Source organism: Electrophorus electricus, chromosome 11, assembly GCF_013358815.1.
Source record: "Electrophorus electricus isolate fEleEle1 chromosome 11, fEleEle1.pri, whole genome shotgun sequence".
Taxonomy (NCBI): Eukaryota; Metazoa; Chordata; class Actinopteri; order Gymnotiformes; family Gymnotidae; genus Electrophorus; species Electrophorus electricus.
Window position 1 is genome coordinate 2,385,589 of NC_049545.1, and position 24,967 is coordinate 2,410,555.

The window sequence follows — 24,967 nt, forward strand, 5'->3', positions numbered from 1 at the left end:
GTGCTGTAAAGTTGCAGTGGTAGCTCAGTGGTTAAGGTACTTCACTTGTCATTTGAAGGTTGCTGGTTCAAGTCCCCCTACTGCCAGGTTGCCACAGATGGGCCCCTGAGTAAGACCCTTAACTCTCAATTGCTCAAGTTGTACTCAATCATAATTGTAAGTCTCTTTGGATAAAAGTGTCCGCTAAATTCCGTAAACGTGTATGATGAAGGATGGTAATTGTGTGTCTGAGAACCATGCGGGGAGTCATGAACTTGTAAGCCATGTAGAAGGCACACAGCTGCTTTTGACAAGCATATTATTTCTTCATGAGAACAGCGACACACTGTCTGGAGCACACACTGTTGGGTATTACTCAGAGTTGAAGGTGTCCGAGATATTGTGTTGTTCCTGTCCCTGTGGACTTTATGGGGACAGTGACAAATGTTTTCCATCTGTTTCCAATTGTCTACAAGTTTCCTTTATAGTTAATAGGTTGATTTAAAATACCTCATTTGTAAAGCACCCGCACAACATACATTAAAGCGCAGGTGTTGATTCTGTGTGTAGACTGAAGCATGTTTAATTTAGGCAGAGCTACAGATGGTTGGTCAGTGGTCCTGTGCAGACAGGCCGAATGAGCCGTCCACACACACTTCATGACTTTGTACATGCTTTGTACTGCTGTGAATGTTCAAGCTGCAAGACTTCCTGGCCTTTCTGCATCATGTAGCAGTTACACATTCTCACATTTGTGTTTTTCTAACCTGAGCTATTGTATGGCACTTTGCAAATGACCTAACACAGTGGACAGATGCAGTGGACAGATGACCACGTCTTCAAGGTCCAGCATCCTGAGATGCTCCTGTTTTTGGAATCACTTCACAGAGTGACTGCTGATTGCTTTTTGACTTGATTTAAAAAAAAAACTTTACTTGTTTTTGGAGCTTTTAATTGTGTACAAACCCGAAAAAGGGGGCTATTCCACAAAGTGAGCTAATAAAATCTGGGCTTAATTGAAATGCCTTGAATAACTCCTCAAATAGATTAATCAAATTGCTCATTGCATTCCACAAATAAAATACAAGAATAACTTGTTCCCCTTATTTTAAGAATAATCACAAGAAAAGGCAACTTTAGGGTCATTAATTAAACCAGAGTGATAATTGGCTGAAAATAGATGACGGACTCGATGCAGGTCTAAAAAACAGAAAAAAAAATTTAATAGGCATGTGAATATATTTTAGGCAAAATGAATAATGCATGAAGATGTACTTTTTTTCTGTTGACCGGGCTATGATTAAGTCCCAGAAATTAGGCTATGTGAACTTAGGCTGAATGCAAATGTGTTCAGCCAGCATGCTTTAACAAGCTTTCATAAGTTGTTCTATTGAAATGGTTGTCTTATGCTACTTCTAAGTTGAGTGAAGCATGCAAAGGTGAAGATTAGCCATATACTATACTTCATAATGGTAAGTGCAGATCTAGTTAGAGCTACATATGCATACAAAGTAGGAATAACTGTGGAAATAAATTGTTACTTACATCAGGTCATCAGAAAGTATCCTGCTGGCACTGACATTCCTGGCAAGCCACCTACGATGGTCCTCACATCTGCTGTGGAGCCCCCCACCACTGAATGTGCCAGAATAGGTCTCTGTGCCAGGGAGGATGCTTGAAATATCCTTGAGTCATGCACCGAGCCAAGCCATTAAGCCTGAGTGTTGGAAAGAAAGCATTCTGGATTAGGCTATGTATAATCTGATGTCTGATCAGATTCTAATAATGCAGGAACACTTCATAATTGTTTTAAATCACTTGACCTTATGTACTATTGGATTTTGTTTTTGTCGTTGTAATGATTCAGATACATGATTGCCTGAAGTATTGAAGGAGGTAGGTAATATGCTATAAACACAGTCTGTTAGGGATATGAAATGATTTGTGAGTCACATGTGGGCCGTGATGGCCTGCCTCACCGGGTCTTGATAGAGCTGTTATATAGATATGAGTGTAGTCCCCTGCACTAGTGCTGTTAGAAAAGCCTGCCAATTTCAGCACAGTTAGTGCTCCATGTTGCTGAACAGTTTAGGGTAATGAGTGTTAGGCTTTCACTGATTCTATACAGCATGTTCAGGAAAAGCAGCTTAGTAAATAGTTTGGGCTCAGGCACTTGCTTACTCTATCTGAATGTTATCATTGCTATACCAAGATCTTCTGCTCTAATCTGCCAGTGCAGTAAAGAAATGAGAAGCAAAGCATGATGAAGTTTGGGAAATGTTTAGGTTAGCCATGCTTTGCTGAAATGACTTTTAGATGACTCGGTTTGTGGAACACATCCCAGTTTATAAGATTATTCAGTTCTGAATTTTTATAAATAAAGCTATGAAATGGTCAAAACTAACTTCACTTTAACATTACCAGGCTCCATTTATTAGTAGTTCGATAAAGCACGCACAACTGCATGTTCAGAAGTAGCTCTGTACTGTAAAAAAACAAACAAACAAACAACACAGATAAAAACACCACAAAGGTGATCAAAACTAGAGAACTGTAGAAAGTAGGAAAGTTCCTGGAATGGCAGCCACACACACCTTTGCCATGTACTCTTTTCAATATAAGATTTGTAAAGGTGTAGTAGCACAAATTTCAGTTATTAAACATCAGGTAGAAAACATCTTTTCTTTTCTTTCCCATGTGTAATTCTTGGACCTTATTATTTATGTCTGTCTAAAAGTACATACAAAGTACTGTGCACCGATGAAAAATGGCTCTCATTTTCTTTAGCCACCTAACTAGCTCTGATTCTCAGAATGGGTTCTTTGCTCCTGTCATAGCACTCTTCTGAGGAAACTAATTTGTTCCACTCTGTAGGACTCTGTAATGAAGGATTAGTGTGTGTGTGTGTGTGTGGGGGGGGGGGGGGGGGTGGGGGTGTGTGTGTGTGTGTGTGTGTGTGTGTGTGTAAACATTTAAACACATTTGTCTCTGCTGATGAACACTATGCTGCTGCTCAAGTAATGTGATATGCTGGGCTGTTTATTAGTTGTGCTTGTAAACAATTTAGTCTTTATGAGGGTGCTTCCCTTTTCAAACCTACGAAATGTATGTCGCACTTCAAAACAGCGTGTTTATGGTTTGAGTTTTTTGGCATATTAAATCTGACCTTAGGAAAGAGGTTTCTGCAGCTCAAGGTTGTCAGAGTCTGCAAGTCACATATGGCATTCAGAATTCAAAGCCTCAAAAGACATCTTGGAATATAGCCAATGATAGAAATCTAAAATCGGATGGATACGGAGCCGGTTGGCTGTCAGGGCCTCTGGTGAGAATGAAATCATCAATGGCTCCTGTTGACACAAGTGTGTGATGTGAGCCAGATGCAGTGAAGGAACGTCACGTGAGCAGAGCGGGACGGAAATCAGTGCCCAGTACCTGAATACCTGCCCTCTCCTCTCAGATAATCTCCCCCTCTAAAAATGCCTCCACGTCCCAACCATGCAAGCAGGCAGTTTCTAGGATCCTTTTTTGATTTTTTTTGCAAGGTATAACAGTTTCAGCTGAGCTGACTAGGAACTTGTTAGTGGTCCTGATGGCTGAGGAGATGGCTCTCAGGACGTGCCAGACACACACCCTTTCTTTCTTGTCAGTTACACTTCTCACAATATAGGCAGTCATTGAAAAAGCATGTCATACCTATTGCTGCATTACACATCTTCACTGTTAAATTGTTTAAATTTAATAAACTGTTAAAGCCACCTAAACAGGGATGTGAATTGCTAATTCAGTCTGTGCAACATAAATGGCATGTTTTGGAAATATACACGTCAATTGAATAAACATCTTTTTTTATCTTTTAATTGACTTATGTATTTTACATGGAATAGTGCATTGAGGAGCTGGAAGAATATCGTTTGAAGGGAAACTAGGTACCTGATTGTGAATCACAGCCGAACCTCTTTGACCTGACCTCTGTACAGCTGAACCGTGTTACAAGTCCTGCCGTTGGGGAGTTTGATCCTCCTGATTTTCCCTGGCTGCTCCCACATTCTGCGGTGAGAACATAGCTGCATAAACCAACCCGGCCTAGGGCCGGTGTTTACTTTCGGCCATCTCTGCCCCCCTTTTCTGGACTTAGGACCTACTCCACGGTTTTCGGCACACTTACTGTTTTGCTGTCTGTCGTCCTTTTACTTAGTCTTTATCCTTTTGTCAGCACACCATATTTTGTGCCATTTTGTTATCGGGGGACAACATGGACAAGCATTTGCTTTTCTGCAGACAAAGTTTCCTGTTGTTTGGGCAGTTTTCATCAGCTTTCTGCTGGCTAAGGAACTTGGAAGGCTCTGGCTTTGTGAAAATCCGGCCTGCTCGCACCGTGATTATCTTATTGTTTGTAGCTTATGGCTGTCTCTAGATTTTATTTCAGTGCTCATGGAGTCCCTGCACCATTAATCCAAGCCATTTGGCATTGTTTGATTATAATGTGGCGAGTATGATTTCACTGGAACTTTTGTTTATAATGTCAGAGATAGTGTTATTTATTGTTGAAAAGATTGTTTGTCGCTCAGCTTAACAATTTAACAACTCTATAATACTGTACCAACTGGTATTATCTGATATGATATATTTGTTGTTGATGTGATGCTGTATTAATTATTACATGTCACCATCTGTATGTGTAGGGGCTCTTTTTTTTAAAAAAAAAAAGATTTTTATTTCATTTAATTTTTTCATGGACAACACCATATTCTACCACCTTAGTTACACCTAAAGTGATCTGTAAGGAGGACATTTGTAGGGAGTCTGAAGACTGCAATGGGGAGAAAAAAAGTATTAACTTTAAAGTTGAACATTACTAACTTTTAACATTAAAGTTGATTGTTACAACTCATCACTTTTCAAGAATTTGCAATGATTATAAATTCTGTCTTAACTGAGAGTCATTACCATGAACTACAAGAGGAGATCTCTGAGCAAAGTCTGCAAAGACAGTTAAGCTTTCATGAGTGAATGATGGAATGAAAAATGTTACTTTTTTTTTAATTAAGTTTGTGTCTTGGGTCGCAGGTGTAAGCGTGTGTTGACTTAGCTGAATTTTATTCACAAATAATGTCATCCAGTCAGTGGCTTGGTCGAGGAATCAGGATGACGCGTTCAGAAGCGTGGACAGAAGCATCACTGCCACCACTGCCACACATTGCCTCGTTCTGGAATGAGTTCAGTGGTGGATTTGACTACTGTTTAGGATTAGTTTTTATAACGGTTCCATTTGCTTTTTAAACCTCTCATCAGACTGGCCCTCTAACACATTTGAAGTGCCTGTAAGATTAGATACCAAACTGTATGAGAAAATGGATCCATTTAACTTTCACGTACCCGAAATTTGGAAGTCACTTCCATTTAAATATCTGCCAGCCTCTCTCCTTTAGCAGTTTTCCAGTGTGGGAATATCTGGTAATATTGCTGACTTTGACATCACTTTATTTACCATATTAAAACTGTCTCTCTTCTTTTTATGATTTCACTTCTAATGTTTATACAAAATGATTCTACTTTCTACTTTAAGTTTACCTTTAAATTCCATTTTTAAAACAATTCCAGTATCTGGAGTGCTAAATTTGATGACATTGTTTCTGTTGTTATTGTCATTGCTGTTAGTAACCTTTGCTTCATATATTATTTTTTTAACAGGATGACTGGAATGGCTTAAGTTCAAACAGAATTTCAGCACACATCAACACAGATGACCGACCCCATAGCTTGGAAACCCTTCCCCCAGGTAAAAGTCCATTTCGAGCCTGTGTGTAATGTTGGCAGATTATCCAGATTAAATCCTTCCTCTTTCTCTCATCCTTTCCCTCACAAACACTACAGAACTGAAGGGGACTGTTTGACCTTAGGTCTACTGTATTCCATCTTTAGCCATTTAGCTAGAAGAGGGCAAAGATTCCGAACCTGTCCGAGGTCCATAAGGACTATATGGAAGATCTGTGTTTTGCATGGCGAGCTCGTTCTGCCTGGGGTCCCTGCTGTCGCTCCCTCCGTTAACCTGCAGCGGTTTCTCTTGTCTGTGCTGCGTGCACGTGAACGCGCCAAAGCGGATGACACGTAGAGCGTTCCGGCCATCTGCAGGCTGCGCACGCATGCTCAAAACCTCACCTGCATGCGAGTCGGCGTTCTCAGGCCAGAAGCGCACGCAGCTCACTGCGTCTTAAGCCCCAGGTGTAAACATGTGTTGACTTTTTATAGTCTTTCCAGAATTTTAAGAGGTCTGTAGGGTAGGCATGTAAATGTGTGCAATTCAGTTTTCTGAAATGACCTGGCAGTCAGGGCCTTACCAAGCTGTTTCTGTTCATTTATCACAAATCTCAAACTATCACATGATACGGTCCCCATCTGTTGCTGTGCCTTTGAGATCATTTTCAGGGGATTCTCAACAGTCGGTTTTGTCTTTCTCAAGTCATTTGTTATTTAGGTCATGGAACAGGAAATTTAATTTGTGCAGGGAAAGAATTCAAACAAGAGGGTCTAATCTCTGTGGAAACAACTGAGTTTGGATTTGTGAAGCAATAGCGTTTTTTTCTTTTAACACACCTGAATCAACTCGGCTCCTTTTTTCTTCAGTGAGTTTAGATGCCTTGAGACAGGAAGAACACTGAAATGACCATCCTGGGACTAAACCACTATTTAGGCAGAGAAGTGATTGCATCCGTGGAGCATTTAAGCCATTATGCTTTCTGGCTTTCCTTATGTTGAAAGCAGTCTTGTAGTTCATTGATGATGCACACTAATTATGGAGTCCTGAAGATGTCATTTAAAAATCAGTGCATCACTATTATATCAACAAACAGTATATCAGTTTTTTAAGTGTTGGGACTTTCTTTGGCATAGATTATTTTCCATCAGAGCCCATGTTTTTTTTTAAAAAAAACCCACATTACTCTGTTCTAGATTCTTACTTTCATGTACCAGGCAAGTGGAAAAATGTATCAAAATATCATTAGGGGAATAACTGGTTTCTATACTGGTTAAGTAACCCACTGGAGTTAACTGCAATCCACACATCTTAAAGAGATCATTCTTATTGCGATTTATGGTCTTAGACTCATTTCAGAAATGATAAGTATGGTGTTTACATGGCTCCTTCTGACCTCACAATAGTGTGTTAGTCACATGTTAATCTAAATGAATATGTGCATTGACGCGTGACTCCTAACTTTCTGTATGAGCCCTTGCTCCTGACCCGTGTACCAGTTCGTGTGTGTGTGTGTGTGTGTGTGTGTGTGTGTGTGTCTGCGCGTGCATCTGAGGGTCTACTTTCTGATTCCTGAGGTATGTTTATGTTGAGCTGATCTGTGAAGGCCACAGCCTAGCAGCTGCTTCTCTCGAGCAGTTCATTAGTCCGATGACAGCTGTGTCCCCCACCCTACTGCAGGATGTGATGCTGTCCCTGTACAAGGCAGGTCCTTCAGAAGTGTGCTTCCAGGGGCTTTCCACTGCCTTCTCTTCTGGTGGAGTGCATGCTAATGGTGGCATGCTTGGTTACTCCCCTGCCCCTGGGGTTTGTCCCTTTTTTGACCCTGTGTTCCCAGAGTGATTTTCTGCCCATTCTGCCCAAGTTTGATTTGACAATTAGAATTGAATTCTGATGTCTCATCAGGTGATTTTAGTAATGTGACTTTTAGTCATTTGATTAAGGTGATGTGCTGAACTCCTGTTAACACCTAAAGATTTGCTCTGTAACTACAGTCTCATCTACAAAACAGATGTCATTTGAGTACAGTGGGCTGCAATATCTAGCCAATATCCGGTATCAAGAAATATAGCAGTATTCACTAACTACAGTGTAGTAATAAAAGGAACTGTTAGTTCGGTCATTATTGTGATAATCAAGGAGAGGCCAACTTGTAGATTTTGTATGTTTCTGATGGAAAACCTTGGCAATTATCTTATGCTGAACGTATGATATTGCGAAAGCTTCATGCATAGTAATCAACAAAATGTCTATAGTCCTCTAACATGGAAGTGATTAGATGTGCGTTTTAATCCAGTCTACAGAACACTTAAAAGGATACATTTTTAAAATTGTTAATTATGAAAGCTCGTCTTTGTGTCTCCAACCTTCTATGTGCCTCTAATGCTCTTCTAATCCTTTGTATGTAAAAGTGCACGTATTCAAATCTCCGGAGATGATGCCTAGTCTAATGTTTCAGATGTCATGGAGTCGACTCTTTCAAGCTGATTGCGCTAAAGCTTCATTACAGACCTGTCACACAAACAGCAGTGCTTAATAATAGTTCGACTTCATCCCTTGTTTGAGGTCAGCTCCGTGTCAGTAACTGTCACTACTCCAATTGGTGCCACAGAAATGTAGTTCAGTTTCAAATAATGTTTAAAATGTGCCAGGCCATTCTTTTTATTTAGCATTTCCTTTCACAGTCTCTCAGGGCAGTGGCCTTTGTCTGTGACTCATATTAGCGCTATGCTGGATGGATAGTATCAGTGGCAGATCACTGTCAGACAGACAGTCTAATTACAATGCTGACAATGTCTACCATATCCCTGCTGGAATAATTGCATATAAGCTTTTGTTAAGAGAGATAACTGAATAGAATTCCACCATATGTTTCAGAGAACCAATTACCACTATCTCACAGCTATCTCTTTCTATTCACCAATGTTTGAGACAGCTTGTTACTGTCACTAACAGCATTGCTGTATTATTTGCAGAGAATACAAGACAAGCTGTAACAGTAGGTTTGCAACCGTAATGACCGAGTTTCCACAGGACTTCAGATGGCATCAGGGATTTTAGCTTGAGAAAATCTCATGTAATTTTGTTCTTTTGTTTTTTGGCCTGTTAAATATGATGAAATGACTTAGGTCTTATGTATGACAGTATTAGTAGTTAAATTAGTATGTAAAATACATAAAATTCCTGTGTTTAACTCAAGTGAAGAATTTGCTGAACAATGTGTTGAGTAAATGCATAGCAGTAACATAAAAGAGAAGGAAGCTAGTTCACTATTTGGTGGTGTCTAATGATGCTTTCTGCCAGCATGCTCACACACCTCATCAGCTGATGTTGTTCTCTGTTGCAAGAACCATTCTTTAAATTACAGACTATTTAAACATTTAACCTGACCTTTAAACTGTAGAATTATTCTGCAGTTAAATCAGCTGCATAGCTATCTGAACTGTCTCTTGAGGCTGAGTGTGGTGTGTTTTGTGGGGCATTTCCAGGGAAGGTGAGGTGGCAGGACTTTGACCAGGACCTGTACGTTGGGGCAACAGTGGTAAGGCCAGGGCAGGATCCCTACGCCCGAAACAAGTTCAACCAGGTGGAGAGTGACAAGCTTAGGATGGACCGCAATGTCCCGGATACGAGACACGAACAGTAAGTTCTTCCAGCCTCTCCAGCCATTTCACCATTTTCATCAGACAGGATGCTGTACAAGACTGACTGGCTGCACATGGCACAGAAGAAATGTATGGTAGCGCTACATGTTCCACTGCCTTTTTTGAGTGTGCTGCAAATAACATCCATAGAACAGTATCATTATTCAGGATTATAAGACTGATCAGGCTTTAGTATCCTTGCAGTACTTCTAGCCTTTAGTGCTAGTTTCTGGATCTTCTCGTTAACGGAAGCGGGTGTAGTTCTGCAGCTCGGCTCAGCACAGAGGCAGTGGATTTCACTGGACCAGGAGGCGTTCCTGTGGCATCCTGCTGTGAGGAGTGCAAAAGAAGCGCTGTCCTCGTCTTATCGCCCAATCTCTCTGCGCCTTTCAGCTTTGCCAGAATGTGCTTTAGCGCATGTGCACTCAATGTGCCCTGAGTTGCTAAAAGGGCCGTGTGACAGGGATTTCACATGACAGCATGCATTCACCATCGTCTGTTCTCAGAATCTTTGAAGAGTGCTAATATAAGTGTGACTGCTTCACATTTTGGCTGTACAGATTTTGCCGATTAGTTTTATGAGAATACAGTGTCTATTTATAGTAAGTCTCGCTAGAGGTAATACAATGGTAATAATTAAAGAGATCTGTACTATGTTTTTTCCTTTAAATTAGAGTAGCAAATGGGATTGCTGTGTATATTCTGTACTCTCAGATTGCATTTATTGTGCACATGAAAGGTGAGTTTCTGAAAACCATAATGGTACAAAAATCCATGGCATAACAGCTAATGATGATTTTAACACACTTTGGGGAAAAGTTGGTCCTGTTTGCACTTCTAATCGTGACGAAGGCAGGCATAGCAGAGACCGGGGCCTACATGCTTGTTCATGGCCATATCAAACAGTTTGGTGGAAGTTTCCAATCTCCAGGATTTATTCAGCCTGGTTCCACATTGCTATAAAAGGTCAGGATAAAAAATGCATAGAAACAGGGGTGGAGTGTAGCCATACTCTAATGAGGAGGTAAGGAAGGCTTCCTGTCAGCTGCTGAACAGTTGGCACTCTCCTCCGAACATGTTCTGCTGTCTCATGCTGATGCATTAGTAAGGGCTCAAAAAGATGCCGTGTCTACCTGCACATGTCACGGGAAAACCATGTGTTAGGCCTCGTCCTCGTGGCTGCTAGCTTTCATGCAATAAGGAAGTGACGGGAAAGGAGTGGGAATGGGCCCCGACTAATGCTGGGGGAAACGGAGGTAAAAAATATATGCATATGACATATGACAACTGAACCATGTGGGGATTTTGAAACCGGTTAAAATGGAAAATAAGTTTCCCAAAATAGGTCTTAATGTCCTCATTCCCTGCATTGGGTGCGTTCTGTCATCTTAACTTTCAGAAGGAGCACTAAAATTCAGGACGTGTGAAGTTTCTTCTTTCTGCATATTTTCAGGACCTAATTCCCTTTTCACAGTGAAAGACATTTTTCTTTCTGCCCTTTATATTGTACATATATATTTCTTTTGCATATATCATTTTGTATTGTTTTTTCCTCCTGTCCAATAAGCTTAAGGTGCATAATTTTATGTAGAACCTCACTCGTTTGTTATGTTTGTGTTTTTAAGGAATCTGATATGCCCACATGCCTGATCACATGAGAAAGTAAAAGAGGTCTTTAGTTTAAAACACACATACACACTCACACACACACGCACACACCCACACACACACACACTCACACACACACACACACAAAAACCAACCAAAAAAACCCCCCAAACCTAAAGAACAAAGGCCTGTGACAGTTGCCAAAAAACACTGGTAGAACTCAGTATGTAGTATAACTGGGTCCTGTGGATAGCTACGGAGCTGTATTTTTAAAACTGGTAACTGGTATACATTTTTAGACTCAGAAGTATGTATATTCAAGTTCATAGTTTTAGACCCAATATATGTTTTGGCCAAAATGAGCCAATTGAGAGTTTTATTATGTGTTTTTGACTATTATTTTAGGAACCTTTCTTCGTGTTCTGCCACATCTCTCCATTAAATAATCAAGTCTGCCAAGCTGTGACTTGACCGTGTGGTCTGCAGTACAGTGCTGGGCAAGGCTGCTGACTCGAAGAGTTAAAGTTGTGGCAGTACACAGCACTGCTGTTTATCTGTTTAACTCCACCGCAGAGAGCCTCGAGTTTTCCTCAGCTCATTCCCTCAACTTGCGGGAAGGGTCCCAAAGGACGCCTCTCGCTGGGGTAGAGGCCTGGCTTGCTTATGCAGCCGCTGCGCTTTGGACCCCCTCCCTGCTCCGTGTGCTAACCACTCAAATCTGTGAAGCTGTGACTTACTCCCAAGGCTCCCTGGTCTGCCTCTGACACGCAGGAAGGTGCGACATGCCCCGTCACCCATGGTCCACAGAGCATACCCAGTCCTCTCAGAAAAGCTGCCCCACTGAGCACCACAGAACCAACTGCCGCCTGAAATGACTGTCCCTGCACAGACATGGTTGTATTGCTCAATATGAAGACTCTGAACCACGGGAAGCTGCATATTTGAACCATTCAGGTGCTTCCTCCAGTGAAACTTGTGCAAGTTTGTTTCTTATTCTTCTGCTTTCTGTTGCTCAGTGCAACACACTAATTTTTGACATCAAATTATTGTTATTAAAATTATTTTTTTTAAAGATTAGTTTAATTCATTTTTGAGAGGAAATCTTGTTCATGAATGGTTTGGTCTTTGTTTGCTCAGTCTGTGTGTACATACAGATCTGTTGCTGCTTGCTACAATTTAGAAACTTTGAATTTCAAGGAGCAGGGTTCACATCTTCCAGTGAAGTGCGTATTCCACTTTGAGAATGAGGGTCAACTTAGCTAGCGTAACATAGTGCTAATAGTCTGCATTTGATTTAGTCCTGCAGAAAGCTGAGCTCATGGTTTTCTGGAAGCACATCAGTCAGTGTGACCATCTGTTCATCTATTTCTCTTTTGCATGCTGTGTGTGACATTTCTCAGCCTGCAATTTTCCACGTTCCCCAGAACTCGTTTCACAAGTCCACTCATTCTGCACTGGAGAGCAGCTGTGTGCCTTGGCTTTGACTCGCCTGGCACTGGGTCTTCAGGGGAGTCACGCTGGCCACCAGCCTTTCCCTCCGCAAGAGCAGTAGTCTCAAAGCTGTGGGCCAAAGTACACATGGAGCACATGAGCAAACATTTAGCTCAGCTTTGAGAGACGGCTGCTTGGACCGTGTGATCCAGGCCCTTCATTTGTCCCTTCTCACTCTCCGTCGTGGTGTCACAGCCGCCTCTCATCCCAGCTCCTCCCTGGGTGCTCCTTCCTAAATTCTCAGTAAGAGGAAGCTGAGCTGGGTGTGCACTTAACTGAATTTTTATTTATTGGTAGTGTGGGATGTTGTAATCTCTCCGTCATCTGAATACATGTTGTGTTTTGGTGCACATGCCTGGCAGTCTATCTGCTTCGGGTCATGTGCTTCTCATGGGGTCGCCCCTGCACATTAAAGCTCTGTGATTTGGTGAGCACGGTTTCTGCCTGCGGCAGATGTGGCCCGCGTGTGCAGATGCGTGGTGTCAAGCTACTGAGCGAGAACAAATTCAAGGCAGATGTGTTCCCTACAGTGCTGTCATGTACAGAAAAAATGATCTCGCTTGTAGGTCACCTGAAGTCTTACTTGCTAGATTGTCAACTGATTTATATTTGAAATACAGTTTCTAATTTTTGGTCATGCAATGCGTTTTAATTGGTGCTATTCTAAAGCCTTTCTGGAATTTAACTAACTCTTGATTCCTGAACCTTAACAAGTTCCCAGTTTAAAATGCTAATATCAATAATGTATTACGCATCAAAATGCTTGATCGGTTCAGTACCAACTGTTCAGTGTGGTAGCTACATAGATTTTTCTCGTACGTTATCAATGTTTTTTCCTTCTGAAGACGCCAAAAATGCATACAAGGTTTATATGTAATCGACCCAAGTTCTCCAGGAAGAAAAATGTTACTCTGTGGTTAATGGACTAAAGTGACAGGCTGATTCCCGTTCTTGGGGGGAAAGCAGAGGCAGAAACACCCCGTTGTGTGTATGAACAGACAAAGAGGCCAAAAGGAATTTGGGACGATTCTCAGAATGGAAGTAGAAATGGAACCTATTTACTAGAACAGGCTACATTTATGTATGAAATGTCTTTTACTAGTACATACTACAGGCTATAAAAAGTCTTTTCATTGCCTAGGCAGTTGCTTGACTCATTCACGGTGCTTTTTGAGCATATAGATTTCTCTCAGTGAACAGTTAAGATGTGCGTTGGCTTTTGTCTTTCCTTCTTTGTGCATGGTTTAATAAGCACCCCCCCCCCTTCTGTGAAATGTGTTTTATAGCTGGATATCTCTGTTTTGTATAGACCCTATAAGCCAATGCCCCCAGTGCGACTTCTTAGTGGATATCTGTGGTCAGCATTTTATGTGGGACTGTTGGAGTTACCCATTACATGGAGCTAGCTTATGTGTCACCACCATTTAGCAATAAAGCAAGGAATGTGTTCTACTCTCCACTTTTCTCCTAGTGTGTGGGCCAAGTCAAAGGTGGATGATGTCATGAGAGAGTCTAACAGTGTATTTTAAATTCACACTCTTCTTGTCGGCAGCATGCAGATGTCGGCGGGTGAGTCCAGGTTCCCTGCTGATTTATTTATTTTTCTCCCTCTGGTAATTTCTGTAGAATGCAGACCAAAAGATGAAGATATTAAAACTTTTTTAATTTTCATCATTAAAATGTACTTTTTTTTAAATACTGCAGTACTGGAGATGGGAAACATGTGGGCTTTGTTTATTCCGGAGAGAGTGTGTTTGTGTTTCGATACCTTTCACGGTGGGAGGCTTAATGGGGATCATCTTGGCAAGAGTTGCTGTTATCCCAGAGGGGACCATAGCCTGTGTCTTGTGCTCACACAGCGCTGTAGCTTTAATTAATCAGAAATGCACAGAGTGGCTACAATTACCATATTCTGTCTCATATGTAGTTGCACATATGTTTTGAGCTGCTGGTTAGTAGTGGTTACAACCTAGGAAAAACAAAATCTAATAAAACGGAAAAAAAAAACATGACTAAACAAAAACCAGAGGGCTATTATATGTAATATATTTAATAATACATAGAATAGCATTAAAAGTCCTAACTACAAGCATGACCGTATCTAAATCTTGCAGTTCAGGGTTTCCTGGGTGAGCTGTAGGTACTGCAGTAACTCTGGCAGTTTAAGAACACTTTTAAGGAAGTCCTCCTCAGGAAGCATGCCATTGGGACCTGCTTGTCTTCTAGTCAAAGCATCTATTCTGTTACTGCCATGGTACTCCACAGTGAAGGAAATGTGTACTGCCCCCTAAAGGCAGCGTAGGAGGTGTTCAAGATGCTCATTCCAGTAAGGATCCAGTTCCGTGTGTGTGTGTGTGTGTGTGCATGCCTGTGTGTGTGTGTGTGTGTGAGTGTGTGTGTGTGTGTGTGTGGTTAGAGCTCTGTGTGTGTGTGTGTGTGTGGGAGATCTGACCTGCTGTCTGATGGTATTGCATTACTGTCAGTACGGAGGAGCACCTGGGCTTTCTCACCTTAAATCAGGCTGAAGAAGCTAAGGATTAGCCAAATGGCTGTCAAATTCAAACCACTGGGGAACAAGTGGCATGGATGTGTGTGATTTTGTGTAAACTCTCCCGGGATGAGAAGGGTGGGTGTAAGTGTGGGTGTGGGCCTGTGCGGGTCCTTTTAAGAGCCTGAAGTTAAAGCATGCGTCTTCCCTGTCAGTCACAGGTCCACAGCCATGCAGTAATGCTAAATCTCACACCAAAATGATTTCCAGTAGTTCAGTTTAACATTTTCCATTTAACGTCTCGCTGGCATCCGACATGAACCAGCATTAATGCATTTGATTGGTCACCCTTTATTTCTCTGTGCCTTACATCCACTGACCAGGTGCCATTAGGATGGCACATTTCATTATTCCTTTAGAAGAGTCTTGCATGTAAAATGGCATAAATAACCAATAAAAAAGAACAACAAAAACAAATATATTATTAGACCAAACAATGGAAAAAAGTCGGCAATACACCTGATTACAAATCTTTGCTCACCATTTTATAATAGAGGCAGAAGCTGTTTTCGGAGTTAACTGGTCACATTCATAATCATGTCCAAAGGTAAGTACATAAAGCTGCTGTTGTGATCCTGACTAACAGCAGTAAAACATCCTTACATTTCCTGTAATGTTTCCTTTACGTTTTTTGCAGTTGTATCAAGCTGGAATAGCCATGCTTCATGTTTCAGTCATATAAGGAGCTTACAGTCTAGCATTTATGTGATCTAGTTGTTGAATGGTGCCAATCAGGAGAGAGTTCTAAAAGAATATGAACGGCTTTGGAAATGCCATGGAAGGTTTGGAAAAACCATGAATATGTGGTGAAAATATGGTACCATGGGTCATTGCCAAGATCAGGATCCCTCTCTAAAGATGAAAGGACAAGGAAAAAACTTTTTAATGGGAGATGAGAGACATTCTGCAACAGTTAATGGAGCTGCAGGGATTTCTGGCAGGTACTGGTTAATGTCTGCATGTGACAACAATTTCCCGTATTGTGTCTGGGCTGTGGAGTAGGATAGCAGTTTCTCACAGAGAAGTACATACAAGCCTGTCTACATTCTGCAAAAAGGAAATGCATCCAGTCACCCAAAACAATGTGGGAAATTATTCATATGAATAGAGATTTCACCTACAAACATAACGACCCAAAGTACGAATCCATGTAAACCAAGGTATTTCTTCAGAAAACTTAAGAGGGCTGTACCCAGGAGATCCCCTAGCAGTTTGAAAGAGATTTGGGAGGAAGAGAAGGATAAAATTGCAAATTGCAAATGGGCAAAGTCTATAGAGACTGCTGATTCACAAAGACTCACTGCTGTTCTAAATGCAAAAGGTGTTTTGAACAGTGATAATTGGTGTCATGGGAAAGGTATACCTACGCAACAAGGATTTTGTGAGAATTTTTATTTTATATAATTTTTCCATTGATGATCTAGTTGATGCTCTTGTTTATTTAAATTTTTTGGTTACAAGCTCACATTAGAAGAATTCAGACATTAAAAAAATGTTTTTAATGATTTGTCTTGATGTCTTGCATTATATTACAAAAGCATGCAATTTAAATAATGGTTTATGCACCATATAATCAATTTAAGAAAGGCTAAATATGGAACTACATGAATATACAAATCTTTTTAATATATTTGTGCCACCTGGCTGATGGATGTCTATGTGCCTGCCAGAAGAGGCACAAACTAATTACTATTCCTGCTCCTCGATTCTTTTGTGCAAAAATAATACCACCCCCTTTTTCTCTCTCTCTCTCTCTCTCTCTCTCTCTCTCTCTCTCTCTCTCTCTCTCTCTCGCTCTCTATCAGCTGTCGCCACAAGCAGTGGAGGACAGATCTGCCTTCATCTAGTGTGGTGATCACCTTCCATAATGAGGCTCGTTCTGCTCTGCTCCGCACCGTGGTCAGGTGGGCCTACCTGCTTATCATACATCTGCATTTTCAGCAATGCTTAGCCCTTCTGGGATTGCTCCCAGTGCTCACTGCTGTAGGCATATATATCCATGTTAAAGCTAACAAAACGTCCACTGCACCCCTTAGTGTGCTGAAGAAAAGTCCTCTCCATCTGGTCAAAGAGATCATCCTTGTGGACGACTACAGTGACAACCGTAAGTGCCCCGTGCCTAACCCTCCATCTCCACAGCAGGTCAGAGCTTCCCTCATTTCCTTGGCCTTTCAGATGTCCCCTTTAACTTCTGTCATTCAGTGTGACATCGTTTGATGCATTCAGCCATAAAATGACATGCCAGGTTTGTATTAAGGTGCAAAGGGAACTCCATCAGCCTGTGTCATGCAACCTACATGCAACGTATCTCTACGTGGTTTCGTGTGGACCTTGCCGCCTTTGTTTCATAGCTTTTAAATTCATGGTATTTTACTTTGTTACTCACAGCTGAAGATGGGGCATTGCTTGGGAAAATCGAGAAAGTCCGAGTTCTTCGGAATGATCGGCGAGAGGGTGAGTGCTGTAACCGCACAGGACACCTACCCAGCATTTTGCTGTAGTGATGGGTGTCATCGCCTATGTGTTATAACAAAACAAAGCAGAATAAAGCAAACGCATAATGAAGGTTTTGTCTGTAACTACATGACTACATGTTGCACCAAGTGAAATAATAAAGGTATTACTAGACTGCAGTTCTAAACATTGATGAAGGATTTCAGTCCAGAGATGATTAGCTACCTCCTCATTAAAATGCTTAGATATCATCCATAACTACAGTAATCCATATAATAATAGTTAGGAGGCATTAAGAATAGTTGGAGCCTGCTTGTTTCTACTGACTCTAAATAGTACAACTTTGGCACTATTAAAGCTACCTTTACATACATAGTGTGAAACCATCTTTGATATAACAAAACCACATAATGAAAGTCTACTGGCTCTTGTTACAGAAAGACACAAATGGACAACAGTCTGCTATCATCCCTAGACTTAAGTGCAACTCTCCGTTAAGCTGCGAGTGTGCTGGGCTGAAATCCTCCCCCATAGGCTTTAGAGTTCAGAGTACACGCTGCTCCAGCTCAGACGCCGTCTTGCTGGCTTCTGTCATGACATTCAGGCTGTCCACTGATATTAGGAGCTGGATTTACAGTTTAGGCTGTAAATCAATACTGCATTAGTATTTTGCCCCACCAAAAGTCAAACTGTTTCCAGATGATTGTAGTGATTTTGGAAAAGCGTTTTGTGATATCTGAGGGGGCAAAGGAGTAGAGAAGTTTGTAAGGGGCACAGAAATGGAACCAGGCTGTATTTAAAATGTACTTGTAGAAACTGTGAGTGCCTTCATCCCCTCAGCTCTGCGCCATTGGAATGGGCATTTTAGTGGCTCTTTCTTTCCAACGGTTTCATTATCTTTTCCCAAAGTTTTCTTTATTCAGCCTGCTCTAATTGCTAGCTAGTTAATAGTCTTCCTCAGTTTACCACACTGATCAAATGAACTGACATGATGTCACTTAAAGTGATGAAGCTGCTCAGCTGTAGTGAACAATGAGATGGAGGCAGCTGGTGTTTCGTCCCTTTGACATCCTGACCACATCCCTTTGTACCAGCCTGAGTCTTGTAAAAGGCCCAGCTCTACTTCACTTGGGTGTTTGGAGAACGCAGAACCTCGGGGCAATAAATGCACTGTTATGACAATGTATTTTTGGAAAGTGTTATGAGCCAAAAACAAAACATGCTTACTGTTGTCAAGTCTCTCAAAAAGGACTTCTAGACATGCAGTTTTGTCCCTCTAAATTACTTTAGACTAAGCGCAGGTGCTTGTTTATTTGAATGTCATTTTAGATCAACATAATTAATAATACTGAATAATACGAGACTTCAAAATGTAAATGCTATGGGGTAATGGCATAACAGCTTTGAAAAGCATTAAACACAGGATCCACATACAAAGAAGTATGTAATAGCTTTTGTTGTTTACAGGGGTTGTGAATTAGGGATTTTTGGGGAATCTTACAGAATTTGTGAAAAGTCTCATCGCTCAAGAGACAAATGATTCCATTAGTGTGCTATCCAGCAGTATTACCTCCTCCTAGCTACTGTGGCTGCACATTTTGTCATTGCACTCTGAAGGGTTTCTGAAAGTACCTGTCTGTGTGCCTGTAGTCCTGGGTACATCTATACTGCTGGATCACTGGTAATGTGATTATAGCCAAGATGTAATGTCAAGATGTATGAGATGGTGCAGAAAGAACTTTCCCCAAGATAAGGAACAGAGATAGATGCTATGTGTTTCTAGAACAGCCACGGGCCAGCTTCTCATCGTTTGTTTTTGTGTGTGTGTGTGTGTGTGTGTCTGATCTAAGGTCTGATGCGATCGCGTGTCCGAGGGGCAGACGCAGCCACGGCGGGTGTCCTCACCTTCCTGGACAGCCACTGCGAGTGTAATGAACACTGGCTGGAACCCCTGCTGGAGAGGGTGGCTGAGGTTCGTGTTACCACTCTCCCAAGCCTCTGACTCACGATGTTCCCACACACTTGCAGACAGGCAAATCCCTCTGGCTACATAGCTCTTTACTCACACATTTTACAGCGTCCCTAATTTAAAAAGGATGGCGAAGGGGTTGTGCTCATCATGACGTCAGCCTTGAGCGGGTCAGGTCAGAGGTTTGGGTTTGTTTACTCATGAGGGCAGACTGCCATCCTTAAATGAACTTTATACAGTTCTCTTTGGCTTTGGAGTTTAATTGCACCTCTTTCATCATGTGATTAATCCATCAGTTTGGCTATCTGTCTTCCCATGACATTTTCATTTAGAGGATCTCAGTGTGCTCAGGTGTTGTGTATGTGAGTGGGTGTGGGAATATGTCTGCCAAGCAGGTGTGTCATTCTCCAGCAAACAAAATCTCCTGATGGATAGGAATATCCTGTCTGGCATACGACCAGCAGCAGAAACACACATAGAGACACATAGGTATCCTTGTGTAAAACACATATGCCAACACACGTGTCCTTGTGTGTACACACACACACACACACACACACACTTTTATCTACATCAGGGCTTCTCACCTCCAGTTCTGGGTGCACATTTCCCGAACCATCTCCCTTCCTGCCTTATTGCCTTCCTGCCAACACACCTACGTGATATTTCTTGTTCAGCCGGATAAACTGTTTTTTAAGCAGACCTCTTTCTGGATTATATAGAAATAAGAATTTGGCCCGATTCCACTTCAGAAAAATTAGAAGCTTTTTACTTCCCTAATTAGGAGCTTCTTTACTATTTTTATAAACTTCTCTGTTTGACTGTCTGTGGCTGTCTACTGATCTGTCTGTCTGTGGCTGTCTCTTTCTGTCTCTTTCTGAAGCAGTGATATATGAATATGCTGGTGATTAGAGGGTGTTTTGAATGCAGCCTCTGTGCTTTTTATCCAAATAGATGAGTATAAAAAGCATTGTGGTGTTTACTGTTTATTTCTGGGCTTCAACCTCCACTGCTGTAATCATCCCAGAATGGTAGCAAATGTCAGACCTGAACATTTTTTGTGCATCCTGGCTGGCCTATTCTCCATAAATGTAAAAGCAAATGTAGACAAGAAAGTTACTCCCAATAAATCTGCTTTAAACTGCTTGGTTTGACATCATTTGCTTTACCACTCTACCTACAAGCGATACTAGAGATGATGAAACACGTTCCTAGTTATATAAAACACACATTTTCAACTCTGAGGCATGCAAAAACTGCATGTCAGTGAAATAGGCCAGGAAGGGGACTTGGTAACAAGGTTTGTATCTAAATGTGTTCTCCTAACTGGTTTCATTCATTTATTAATCTGATTTTCTACAGGGCACTATCATTTTCCTTACTTTAGTGACTGGAACCTTGCTTTTGTTTGTCCTGTTGTTTCTCGTTGACAGGACAGGACACGTGTTGTCTCTCCCATCATAGACGTCATTAACATGGACAACTTCCAGTATGTTGGAGCCTCAGCTGATCTCAAAGGAGGTGAATCCCCCTGCAGATGCTTTGCCCCCGACCCCACCTCTCAACATCAACTGTCATGTTCTCCAGTCACTCATTAAATGATGCATTGTGTGTTGTAGAAGGAGAGAATGCAAGAGTCTAGGTGCATATGCATGTGTACGTGAATTGCACAGATGCATCAAATGTCTGTATGATGCATTTATTTTTGTGTGTCTGATAGTGTGAGTAGGTGGAGAATACATGGCGGGGGGCGTGCCTTGGTATCTTTGCTTCTGTGTGACCAAGCACACTGTTAGGTGGTGAAAGTCTCACTTAAGTACATGTTATGTGCTCCTGCTCTCCTCTTCTTTCACATGTTGCATTGGTGGGGCTACAGTTTCCTGTCCTGCACTAATTCCCAAAGGGTCCGAGCCAGCAGGAGGACGCAGGGGAATGGGAAGTAGGAAGCAGCTAAAATTAAAAGTCCCATCATCCCATTATCTTGCACAGCAAGATTACAATTTGATTACACTTTTCACAGCCATTTTTGATCATTCTCCTCATGTTTGTTTGTTTCAGTATTGTGACTGAGTTTGTTAAACACCCCCAAGGTGTGCCAGAGAAATGAGGCAAAGCTTTACAGGGGAAGGAGAGTGCACTCTCCCCTGCCTAAGGCCCAGAGCTCAAGCACTGGGCTTTCCTTGTTCTTTTCACTGTTTTATTGATGTCACAGTAATGGCCCGTGCAATATTAATGCTGTGGAAGGCTACAATATGCAGATGAGCTTCTAAATTCTTTTTACTGTGCTGTGACCACTCTGGCCAACATCGCACACTCCAGATTAGCTTTGTGGGCATTTTACAAACTTTTGATTATTTTGGTCAAAATAGTGCAGGCCTTTAGCCATAACCATTATGGGTTCACCAGAGTGTTATAATATATTACAATCAATATTACAATAAGTAGCAATTTATTCACAACAAATGAATAAATTGCTACAAATTAGTTACTTTAAAATAAAAATATGGCCTTTTGGTTTAATAAATTCTGTATCTGGAGATGCCATTGGTCTGAACTGGTTAGATCTGCTTACTTCAATCTAATACCAGTTCAGATGCTTTATTCTAGGACACTTCTACTTTAAAAGCTCTGAGCCATGTTTAGACACTAAGAAATCTGGGTAATGATCTGTGTGGTGGCAGAGGTGACCAGAGGTGACCCAGTCCACAGTATAGGAGGCCCTGCTCTGGTGAAGGCTGTTTATGTCCATTTTCACAGTTGAGCTTTTATCTGGACCAAGGTCCACTTGCTCCGCAACTTTAATGCATTTGGTCAAGTGTGAAAGCTGTTTTTAAGCAGTCTAGAGCACTGATGTATGGTCCTTCTGAAGTCGCTGGTCTGGAGTTCGCTTCTAGTGAGCTCTGGTGCGGTTTGCTGTAGGTGTAGAAGCTATCCGTACTCGGCGCCGCACGTGGGCTTGTGCGATCCATAGGATCGTCCCATGTTATCACTATTTTGCATCCGTATATGTCTAATAAAAGCACACTTCCATAGGACTGAAGCAAGCTTACTAAGAGAATCGCAAAAACGTATGTCTGCTGATGAGCATGAGCATGACTAAAAACTTTCTCTTTATTTGCATGTGTTCCTGCACGGTGAAATGCCATGTATCCCCAAACGGGTGCTGTTCGATGCTTAAGTGTTTTATCCAAAGAACATAACAACAAGCAGTAAACGGACGAACCTAGTGGCTAATATTTTCTAACCTGCGGCAAACAACAGTGACGTGTGGAGTTGCGCAATCGATCCATGGTTCGGATGGAATTCTGTGTGAAAGCAAACCAGCAATAATAAGCCCTACCCTCAAACGAGCCCATAATGGGTCCTGGGTGTGGATTCAGGTATTCAAGACAAGTGTGAACGTATGGAGAAAGGGCAGTCTTCATCCTTACTCATCTCTCTCTCTTTTTTTTTCTCTCTCTCTTTTTTTGTACCTGCAGGATTTGACTGGAATCTGGTCTTTAAGTGGGACTACATGACTCTGGAGCAGAGGCGGGCGAGGCAGGGAAACCCTATCGCGCCGATCAAGTATGAAACGCATGCTTTTCCTTCCATGAGACAATTGTCTGCATAAACCTTGGGAATTGCATTTGGATTAGCAGTTAGTTTAGTAACATGGAACATGTAAGATGTGGTAGATGGTCTTTGTGGAAGACATATTTTTTAAGATAATGCTACAGTGCAAACTGAGCAACATAAAAAAAAAAAAAAAAACCTTACTGAAATAGTATGGAATCACATTAATATGTCTGCCAGACACTATTGGCAAAACCCACTTGCACATAATTGTTTAATTTTTTGCAGATAAGATTAATTCATTTTGCAAAGGGAAATACTTTCATAAAATCCTTATAATAGACAAACAAAAAGCTCTTTGTGCTTTGTGCAAGAGGAGAGGGGCCAAGATGTGTCTGCTGTAAATCAAAACATTTACTCCATAAAATAAACTTTTAAAAATCCTTTATATAATAGTTACATTGAAGTGTGGCACGCTGATGCTGGTTTAGCCTAGGCTCACTGGATCCGCTGTAGTGACTTGATGGAGCTTTTTTCACAATGATCAAAGTGACTTAAAATGAATAAAGTGACTTCTCAATGAAGATCACAATGATTACCAAAACGTTTAAAGTAAAGTAAGCATAAAATGAGCCCTGGCTGAAAGAGCTAACAAGGAGAACACCACTGGCTTTCGTGAGACTCCTCCTGTGCCTTTTACAGACTCTCCTTGAACTGTCTTCACAGTGTCGGGTGTCTTTTCATCTTTAGCAACAAAAAAAAGTGAAGGTCGGAATACATAAAAGAATTAAAATGCAAGTATGTGACAGGTGTTATTCTGACTAAGCAGCAGGGCTGAATCAGCCAAGACCCCATATGCGCTGCAGTATGACCGACTCAGACAACTGGATATGTGGGTGCCGTACTGAAATATTTATTTAGTTTGGCAAAAAAAAAAAAAACTTTTGCCCTGTTTTTCTCCTGTTTATCTGCATTTGTCCCTTCTTAGAACTCCTATGATTGCGGGTGGTCTCTTCGTCATGGACAAAAGTTATTTTGAGGAGCTTGGAAAATACGACATGATGATGGACGTGTGGGGGGGTGAAAATCTTGGTAAGAGAAAAATCCATGTTTTAAATGCACTTCATCCAGATTACCGCAACGCAGGTGAGGCGTCACTGATCGCTCATAGAAAGCGGAGCTGTAAACCTTGTCCACTAGGAGTGCTATAGTTCTCTGTTATGACAGCAAACGTAAGTAATGCAGAGCGGGCACAGCTGGGCAGGAAAAAGTGAGACAGCATTGCCAAAATGATCTGTGTAGCCATCCTGAATGACCACGGTCCTTCCGAAAGCAAATGTCAAGCCATGAAACTGGCCCCGGCTCACTCCCACCCTGATCTAAGTGGCCATGCAGGTCATGCTAGCGGAGCTGATGCCTTTGTTTTTGTTTGTTTTGTTTTGTTGTTTTCAGCTGGCTTTCTGTTGAATAATGCAGTTGAAAACTGAGGTAAACTCATGAATCTGAAACTGTACATGTCTATGGCATTGATGTATGTAAAATGACGAGGAAAGCCATGATTCGCTTCACAAACACACCACTTATTTCATCTGCAGTGGAAAAGGTCAGAAGAATCCAGCCAATGATGTCTTCACTGCACAAAAAAGTTTTGGGGCTTTTTAACAGATGTAACAGTCATAAGACACAGAGGGCAATAGGGACAGAGCTGTAGCTGTTCTAACGTCACCTTCTCTTTGTAAATACATGTGGGATGGTTTTGTGTGGTTTAGATGCATGCGCTTTTATTTGGATGCAAGTATTTCTTCATTTTCCTTTTTTTCTGCTTTGCTTTTTCCAGTTGCAGTTCTTCGATGTCTGTACTGTACCTTTTCTGTGCAGTGTGTGTGTGTGTGTGTGTGTGTGTGTGTGTGTGTGCGCGTGTGCGTGTGTGTGTGTCGTGCGTGCACGTAGCTGACTGTGTGTAT

General features: G+C 41.5%; 1 protein-coding gene across 2 annotated transcripts in view; it reads left to right on the forward strand.

Moving 5' to 3' along the window:
• galnt2 (UDP-N-acetyl-alpha-D-galactosamine:polypeptide N-acetylgalactosaminyltransferase 2) overlaps positions 1-24,967 on the forward strand; it is a 53,735-nt gene that overhangs the window by 22,576 nt on the left and 6,192 nt on the right. For both annotated transcript variants that reach the window (XM_035531852.1, XM_035531853.1), the window contains exons 2-10: positions 5,671-5,758; positions 9,223-9,376; positions 16,831-16,929; positions 17,062-17,129; positions 17,414-17,479; positions 19,330-19,451; positions 20,882-20,969; positions 22,928-23,015; positions 23,992-24,095. In XM_035531852.1, coding sequence (XP_035387745.1) covers positions 5,671-5,758; positions 9,223-9,376; positions 16,831-16,929; positions 17,062-17,129; positions 17,414-17,479; positions 19,330-19,451; positions 20,882-20,969; positions 22,928-23,015; positions 23,992-24,095 — 877 coding nt within the window. The remainder of the gene's footprint in view (positions 1-5,670; positions 5,759-9,222; positions 9,377-16,830; positions 16,930-17,061; positions 17,130-17,413; positions 17,480-19,329; positions 19,452-20,881; positions 20,970-22,927; positions 23,016-23,991; positions 24,096-24,967) is intronic.